Source organism: Strigops habroptila, chromosome 5 (assembly GCF_004027225.2).
Source record: "Strigops habroptila isolate Jane chromosome 5, bStrHab1.2.pri, whole genome shotgun sequence".
Lineage (NCBI taxonomy): Eukaryota > Metazoa > Chordata > Aves > Psittaciformes > Psittacidae > Strigops > Strigops habroptila.
Genome location: NC_044281.2, coordinates 64,695,759 through 64,705,208, shown reverse-complemented (window position 1 = coordinate 64,705,208; position 9,450 = coordinate 64,695,759). Strand labels below are relative to the sequence as shown.

Below are 9,450 nucleotides of genomic sequence, written 5' to 3'. Positions count from 1 at the left end.
GGTGCATTCTGGTGGGCAGATTGGTGAAAAGGCATGATTTCTGCAAGCAGGAAATGGATTTACTGTCCTGTCCAAGTCTGAATTTTCTAATATTGTCTAATAATGCAGTATCTAGAAAAGTTAAACATTTCTGAAAAATTACTATTTCCATCCCCAACTTCATGTCATTTTGTCTTTTTTTTTTTTTTGAAATGTTTTTTGTTTCTTTACCTTCTTTCTTTCAAAATTTAAAGTTTATTCCAAAGGCAGCATATTCCAAACAAACATGGTTTAGCGGCAATTTCATCCTGAATGATACCCACAAAAAATGCTTTTGGAGTCTCCCAAAGCACAGCAGTATCATCATGGTAAAGAGAAGTTTTGTGGGCACTGAAATATTCTTTTCCAGACTTTATCTGATTTGTCTGTTAAGAAGTAGTTGCAAGTTACTGATGTTCTCTTGGTGAGGGGATCCGAAAGGCTAGAGCGTGTTAGGTCTGGTTGAACCATGAGGAATGGGGTACTAAAAATTCTGAAAATACCCAAAACTTATTTGTTCCACATATGGACTGTGCCAGTGCCAAAGAAATCCCTAAAACAACAATGGAGTTTCCCAGGACAAGTTTTCTCGGTATATATTTGTAACCATTAGGAATTTTCAAAGTTCACCAAAGAGCTCTGAGAAGCAAGTAAAGAAAATAACCTTCTATGAAGACTATATAAGACTTCTCACTGTATTTCATCAAATAAATCACTGATTTTAAATTTTCAAAGGCTCACAGGCTCAACTCAGTTTGTACTTTACTACCCTTCCTAGGTAGCTGAATAATTACTATTTGCATCACAGTCACATTGATAGAAACTTGCTGCCCAACTTCAGAGGTGATACAGGTTTACAAAGTCTTAGTAGCAGAGAGCAAATACTGAACAGAAGAGCTCAATTCAAGAAGGGGAAAAAAAGAAAGGCTGTTGTAAATCTCGTGGGACAGCACTGTCCCCTGGCCTACTGGGCCACATCTATTATCACAGATATTCTTTCATTAAAGCTCTGCTTCACTCACAGGCGTTGAGTGATACTAGAGGCACCAAGTATGTGCGAGCCAAAAGAAGGTAGATGTTCTGTTTTCTAGTTACCCCAGTATTTTGCCTTTGGCACAGCAATTGATTTTACTCTCAAGCCCAAAACAAAGTCAAAACCTTCCCTGTTAAATTGCATACTATAACTGCATTGAGCTAGCATTAGCATTGCTCTCCCACCCTGCAAACAGCAATGATTTTTCACGGGTTATGTTACTATGTGAGTGAAATGGAGACTTAAGGTTTTTTCTGTCTGGACTTTTTTCTGATAAATATGGTCATGATTTAACTTTGCTCTGAGGAAATGCTTATCTTTGCTTCAAAAAGCTTCAATTAAATGCCAAAGGCTGTTCAACTCTTGCTCAATTGTCAAGCGCAACATACTTCTTTCCTCCTGGAGCTGTGGGGGAGGACAGCAGAGAAGCAGAAATACCTGAAAGTAATAAATTGAGAGTAAACCACAAAACCCTTGAATAATTACTCAATTTCAAAACATGGAGTGAAAAGAGCAGCTCTTTCATTCTACTCTGCCATAAAATGACCAGAGCCGACAAACAAATGACCAAAGCAGCCCAATGCTGCCCAATAGCTGACAGAAACACACAAGTCACCCATTATCTGCTCTCAGAGATGCTGATCGAAAAGCATTGGTTAATTCAAACAGGTGAAGAACAGTGAGACCTGGAGGGCTGGCTGCATATAAAAGCATTCACTGAGGAGCTAATACCAAATATTTGTCTTTGAACAGAACAGTGCGAACCCAATTGCCTGCTTGCCACCAAGCAGGCTCAGTGAACTCTTTGCAAAGTGAGCCTGCGCTTCACATCACCTCCAGATCATCTAGGCTGCAACTATTTTTGAAAACATAAAGTTTACTGAAACTATGGTGACTAAGCTAAAACTGTATTTACTATAACTAACTTGTTACAATTAGCGTCTTACATTTAAAGTACAATGTTTTCAGAAAAAGACAAAGAATTGGTCTAGGTGGTCAGTTTGGGTTTCCTTGTTACAGAAGCAGTTGGAGGTACCCCCTATGATGGGGCTTGATTTTATAATCAACCCTGCCTTTTCCGGGAATATATTTTTGCCATTGCTTCTATATGCACCTACAAATGTCAGGAAAGCTAATATGCCACAGAGTGCTGTCAAATGCAGAGTAAGACAATGATTTTTTTTTCCTCCAGTGCTCCCATTTTAGCAGCCCTATTTGAAAGGCAAGACAGATTTACCTTTTAAGCTGCCAATGACAGGAGAGCTGCTGAACCAAAGTAACTGGAAACCTGAGTCCTCTATAAAAAGCGCAGCTAGGGAGCCATCACTGACAGAGCAAACTGGTGTACTACCTCAGATAACCCTGTCAGTTTGCCTCAAAGTGGAGACATCTCCTTGGATGAGGAAAGAGCTATCCTGGCTCGCCACAACGCTTTCTGCTTGTATTGGCAACCGGAAGCTGGGACACCAGTCCATGGCCATGAACGTGCTCCAGGTTTACCAAGCAGGCACGAAGCTGCTGTATCCAGTCCATATTTACTGACTTGGGCAATGATCTGCCCATGAAAGGCTCTGTATCTTACTACTGTGTTGGTTTTTTTTTTTTTGCTAAGCATATCACCTTAAATAATCTTTCGTGATGTTTTCCAAGTCAGGCAAGTCAGGTATTTTAACACAACAGGAACAAAATGTTTTATAGCAGTAAACAGTGCGATGAACAGTGCTATATGGTAGCAAAGCCTTGAGGTGACTCCTTTTGTGTAGGCTTCAAGCATGGAATAAAATAATTTCCCAGGTCTTATTTAATGCCTGCACATAGGTAGTGTGATACAGCAGCCTCAGCTGCTGCACGTGCTCCCCAGTAGCCTAGCTAAGTGATGCTGAGGGGGAAGTGGAATGGACAAAGATTCAAGTATCGGAGGCTCATAAAACTTCTCCAGAGCCATTCACTCCTCTTTTATAATGGGTAAATAGAGGAGATTTGTTAAGTGTCAGCCATGTGCCCAATCCTCTCTTATGCCCATGGGGAATGTTGGGCCCTGCTTACTGCTGCCAGGCAGGCAGCTGTGGTTGAAAGTATTTGTAGCTCTTCCTGAAGAGAAATAAACCCCTTGCAGCTAGCAAGGCTTCCAGAGGCCTGTCCACCCCTCCAGCATCCGCAAGGGGCTTGTCACCCTTGTGGATCCTGCACGTAGGGCCTTCTGGGAGGCAGGACGCGAGCAGCAGCACAGCATCGCTATTGCTAACGCTGCGGGCGCTGCGTCCTGCTGACTTCTGTCCCCTTGCTTCAGAAACAGGCAGCAGATAGAATGCGGGAGCTACGGCAGGGCCTGTCGCATCCTCGGACGGTGCACAGGTCACCATAGGGAGGCGAGGGGGGAAGGACACCCCGGCTGTCCGTGCGGGGGAGCGGCACTCCGCGCTCCCCAGCCGGGCCCGCCGCCCGGCCGGGACACGTGAACCGGCGGCAGCCGCCGCCCCCGGCGCGGGCCTGACCAGCCCCGCCGCGCCCTCCCGGCCGGGGCCGCCCCTTGGCCGCCCGCCGGGGGCAGGGCACATAAAGGCGGCGGCGCGGGCGAGCCGTGGAGCGGCCCCCGAGAGCAGCAGTGGCTGCGCGGCTCCATGCACTGCAGCAGGTAAGCGCCGCCCGCCCCGACTGCGCTCAGGTCCCCGCGTTGCCCCGGGCTTCTGCTCCGGATTGTCTCTAGGTGCGCTCCCCCAGGCCGGCGGGCTCCGGCCTCGGAACTTGCGCTGCTCTCTTCCGCTCCGCCGGGTTTACAGCGCCTGCAAAAGCGTCCTTGTACTTGTGCGGCGCCTGTCAGTACTGCTGACCCGCCGCATCCCGTGCTGGCAGTTCATTTGTGCCTCTCCTAGCAGCCTGCCTTTTCCAGGTTGCGCTGTTGGGTGTTGTTGGTTGGCTGGTTTCTGTCGTTTTGATGGGTTTTGTCTCTTTTCTGCTCTCCTCCCTCTCTCTTCTTTTTTTGGTATCGCAAAAGCTTAGGGGCAATTGCCCTAGAACCTGGTCACAGTAGATGCAGAGAGAGTGTTTTTGAAGCTTTTGTGCTTTTCCTATTAAAGCAAAGCAAAACGTGGTTAATTTGATGCTGGTGCTCTCCTCGTCCTACTTATTATGGTAAATACTGCCATAGTAAAAGAAAAAAAAACAAGGAGAAGAATTAAGAGGCCAGAGCAGTTTCTGCCTTTTTTTGGCTGGGCTCTGGAATACCAGTGAGAACCCTGGGAAGGAGAAAGCCATTTATTTAAGTGACGAAGCAAACGCTCTGCCTTCCCATGACTCAACAAAAGTCTGCATTTCCAGCAAGGGCTGCATCCTTCCCAGGAGGAATGTGCTGCAGTTGAAGCCCCTTTCTACAAATAGTCAAGTTAACTGGCTTTGAATGGGCCGTGCTCTTGCATAGTAATTGCCAAGTCAACATCTAAGAGGCCAGATTGTGAACAAATCTTTAAAGATAAAGCTGTATCATTCTCACTGAATACTTGCAGTAGGCTTTTGGCATGGGCTTTGGGGACTATAAAAAGATGTTTTTAAGCCAGTTCTTGAAGCACAATGAGGTGAAAAAATGTGTGCCTGCTGCCCTCCCTTCACCCCCACATTCAATCAGCAGTCAAAGGTAACAGTGCAGGAGCTCTGTTACCTAGACCTGGGTTAACAGCTCATAGAAAAATACTTCCAAAGGTACTTTAGCATTTTTATTCATCCAAATTAACCAAAACCAGAGTTTTGACACTTATGGTTGTTCAGAGCCACAGCATGATGGTTCTGCATCAAGGTACATAGCATCCCATTTGATGCTTGATGGGGTAGGTGGCTTGCTTAATATAGTGCTGTCTCTACTCAGAGATGAAGCAGCTGATCCAGCTTGCTGGAAGCCTTAAGACCTGGCTCAGAGTCTCTAAAAGGGAGGCTGAAGTGGCTGAGCACTTCTACTGCAACTGTATCCGTTTTGCTTGTTACTAGGATGTTATTTTCTCTATTTTCAAGGAAATATGTTTAATTAGCTGTCACTAAAATCTGTTTTTCAGAGATTTGGAAAAAGCAAACAAGACTACATTTGAATTGGAAGAGTTCAGCATTAGCAAGAAATGACTGAATAATGTCACCCTAGTTCCTTAGCTTGAACGGTCAATTTTAATTTAGGCTGCATTATTTAATGCTATGCAAAGACGAGGCCATGAATAATTAAGACAGTTGATGGTGCAAATATGCATTCTTAAGAAGCTTCTTACCTGATGTAACAAATAACATCCTGTCTTTCTGCTCATTTCAGAATGATACAGATCTTGGACCCAAGACCTTTGCCAAGCTCCATGATGCCTGTGGATGTGGCCATGAGAATTTGCTTAGCTCATTCTCCACCGCTGAAGAGTTTTCTCAGCCCCCTTGAGGACTGCCAAAGAAACAACTTTGTGAACAGACTGAAACCCCTCAGACCGTGTCTTCACGTGAAACGTGACTCCGAATCTCAGAAAAGTGGCTGGAACCACTCAGCAGCCCGAGCCAAGAAGCGAGTTGTGTTTGCAGACTCGAAAGGGCTGTCCCTGACGGCGATACACACCTTCTCCGAGGTCCAGGAGCACTCTGGGTGGGATCTTCAGTTTGACCTCTTAGGCATTGAAAACATAACATCTGGCTTAAAGCTACATGAGGAAGAAAACTTGATTTTGGGTTTCCCTCGACCCTCAGCTGACTACCTGGACTTCAGGAACCGCCTGCAGAAGAACTTAGTCTGCCTGGAGAACTGCACCCTGCAAGAGAAGGTGCTGTCAGGCACTGTGAAAGTAAAAAATGTGAGCTTTGAAAAAAAAGTTCAGGTTCGAATTACCTTCGATACATGGAAGGCCTACACAGACGTTGAGTGTGTGTACATGAACAATGTTTACAGTGATTCCGAAAATGATACCTTCTCATTTACCATTGACTTGCCTCCTGCCATTTCCTCTGAAGATAGGATAGAGTTTTGCATTTCTTACCAAAGTGGAAGTCATACGTTCTGGGACAATAATGAGGGTCAGAATTACAAGATTCTCCATGCAGAGTGGAAGCCTGATGGTGTTCAGATACCATCTGCCAACAAGGACTGTGTAAATCCTCAGCCTCCAAGGAGAGGACAGGAGAGAGTGCCTGATCAACTTGGCAGTCCAAGGCTGTCAAGGGGTCTCTTCCCCCAGTGGCAGAGCTTGGGGCAGTTAGAAAATTCATCACCATATTGGTGATCAATATTAGCAAGGAAGCATTCTTCCATTTGGCAACAGTGTTAGTTATCTGGTTCACATACTACATGGCAAAACCAGCTGGCAGGTTTTGTTGGCTGGCTGAACAAATCAAATTCACTAGTCTGTGGGACTTGTTAAACCACGTTATGCTACTGAAGTTCGTAGCCAAACCTTATCCTTGTAAGGAAGGCAACCAGGATACAACCAGTGCATATGCCACCTACTATAGAAATAGCATGTCCGTATCTTAAGTATATGCTGCTTTCTTTCTGCTGTTGACTCTCCTGAGTCACTAGAAGAGAGACTCTTGTGAGGAAGTAGGGAAGGCAATGGTATCTTAGCAAGCTGTAGTAACTGCATGTGTGAGTAAGTGTGTGTGTGCACACAGGGATGTTACATGAACAGAACATAACAGTTCATTTTACACCTATTAGGTGTGCAGTAGAGACGGGGTGATGCTATCGGGATGGAGGCTCACTACGACTCTATGTGCTTTTAGCAGAGGCAGGTAGTAATGCATGGCTAGGATTTGTGGCTTCAATACAGGTTAAGAAACTTGGAGAGAATATTGAGAAAGTGGGAAAAGAAGAGGTAGGATGTGCTGAATAACTTGGAGATGTGCAGTGTTCTAATTTGTGCTTTCCAAAGCTAGTCTTCTAAATCCCAGAGGATGTTTTATGGGATAAAAAAAGAGGATACAAAAAATGATGCATAGTGAGCGTTGGAAGTGACCGCTGCTTTGGGAAGACATCTCTGTCCTCATTTGCTTTGTGAATAATAAATGTCTTGCATTTGAGAACAAATCTAACCTCAACATCATCCTACTCATTGGGCAGAGAGTTACCTTCTAATGTTAAAAGAAAAACATGCCTTTTAAAATTTAAAAACCGCCCTACATGCCAAAAACAGGGTCAGGTGACAACAAAATTCCCAGTCTGTAGCAGCATTAGATGATTTGACTCATCACCTGATCTTACAGCATCTGATGGGTGAGTGTCCTGCTCTCATTTGCAAAGTCAGTGATGACTTTTCACAAGTGTATAACGTAGGCAAGGTCCTTCATATTGAAGACAGTGAGTTAGCTGCACTTTGTGAAAGCTATTTTCTTTAAAAGGGTAGGGTTGCTACTAGTTTTTTTCTAGACTGAATATAGGCTTGCACATAAATAGAAAACTATTTTATTGTACCTCATTTTTTGAAGTTTCTTTTTTTAGACTTCAGTAAATGTATGTTTTATATCTGTATGCTTATAATTTAGCTGAGGTGTCAAACTGGAAAGGTGATCTATGTTTCATGCAAGACTTGTGTGAGAAATTGTCCAATACATACTCAGCAGGTGTGAATACTGGCACACATTTTAGCTGTACGGAAGTGGTATTAACATCAAAATATAAATCACATTTTTGCCCATTGCTAAGTATAATATCCTGAGTCTGAAGCTACTCGCAGTGCAGTAAGATGATAAATATTAACGTGAAACAAGCCTCCTCCACTAGTTGCACTTTTTCCCTACATAATCCTTGCTGTTATGTGAAAACTGGCCATTTTAAGAATAAATTGTATTTTGATACACCTGGTTGTTACTGTGTCAGCTCAATCTGTTTTCTCAACTTCTTTAAACAACTTCAGTTTTGATATAAGGCCCAATCAGTTCTTTGCCATGGGATGTTGCTAAAGCTGGCTGTGGTATGGTATCTCAGGTTGGCAGCTGACATTACCCTGAAGATTAAGTCCAAGCTTTTCACTAAAAGAGAGATCCTCAAAAGTATTCACTTTGAGTTGTGTCATTTAAAAAAACAGCCCTGTATCTCACCAACTCTAACTGGAATATAATTGGTTTGACAGATTCTGTCTGGGGTCTTGCTGTGGCATGGGTGAGTTTGACAGGAGTCTGTCTGGCAGGAGCTATAGCATATGTGATGCTTGCATAGGTGCATCTACACAACAGCACATTGTGTTCTCTACCTTGCTTTGCTTTCACCTGGTACTTGGCTCATTGTGTTTTGGGGCTGTTTGTGGCACTGAGAGGTTGGGTTTTCTCTTACATCCAGGAACCTAGCTGAACCAAGCAGCTCCCTGCAAAATAGAGTGTTTGTTTTTAAGCCAGCCATTCACCTTCGACACTACAGCGTGGATCTACCCTTGTAGTTACTTAGAATAGAGAAAATGGTGCATTGTTTCCCAAGGGCCCTAGTCTGCAGGGGGCAGAGGGTCTTGGTTAGACCCCTGCTCCTCCTCAGTGACAATTTAGATCAGCACAGAGCAAGAACAGGCTACCCAGCAACAGTTGTGCACCAGATACTTTAGATGGGATTTTTTAATACGTCAGCTCAGTGACAAGATTCAGTTTAGTTCAATCTGTTTCAAAGGGTTTCAAAGCAAGAAGCCTGGTTTTAATTATGAAAAAGCAATTCCCAAAAGGCAAAATGGTGCGAACAGCATGTTTCTGACCTAGGGAATGAATGTAGAACTTCCACATTGCAAAGCCTGCACTAGACATGGAGCCTTTCCTTTTCCAATGCCATCTACCAATCTCAAACTCAGTAGACACTTTGGCTGGCCAGGGTGCTGGAACACCTAGTATAGGTCATGCTTTGCCAAGAAAGGTTGGACCAGATGATCCCTGACATCCCTTCCAACATGGAATTCTATGATAAATAGTACAATCTGTCTTACAGCACAGAAGCTTTTATGATATATACTGTACCACCAGCTTCCTGCTCTAGAAAAAAGTGAACTGAAGAGAGATTTGTAACTTCAGTTGGGTTGAAGGCTTCTCTGCCTCAGTGTGGGACTTTTCTTCAGGAAACCAGATACATGGCTAGCCAAACCTTCTAGAATGAGAAAAAGTAGCATTTCTTGTCCTCCAGCCAAGTTTTGTGACCAGCCATCACAACTGAAAATGCTTACTTGTTATCCTCTTGACTGAGACATAAATCACTTAAAAATACCAAGAAACAGATTCCTTTGACCAAGCTTTAGTTTTAAGCCAGCTTCTTTGCAAAGATGCCTTGTGAGATCTTATTTGCCTAGCAGAGAGGTGATGTGATGCTGCAGTGTCGCTCAGCATCTCCAAAGTCCTCTCTCAGTTGAGGGAGCAAAGGATTTCTCCTTTCTCCACTTCCTACCAAATCAATGCAATACCACTCCTTCCTCTTTTGAAAC

General features: G+C 44.0%; 1 protein-coding gene across 1 annotated transcript; it reads left to right on the top strand.

Moving 5' to 3' along the window:
• Positions 1-3,608: 3,608 nt before the first annotated feature.
• Positions 3,609-7,857, top strand: PPP1R3C (protein phosphatase 1 regulatory subunit 3C). The gene is made up of 2 exons (XM_030488541.1): positions 3,609-3,686; positions 5,340-7,857. The coding sequence occupies exons 1-2, from the start codon at positions 3,673-3,675 to the stop codon at positions 6,283-6,285; spliced, it is 960 nt and encodes a 319-aa protein (XP_030344401.1). The 5' UTR covers positions 3,609-3,672; the 3' UTR covers positions 6,286-7,857.
• Positions 7,858-9,450: the final 1,593 nt, after the last annotated feature.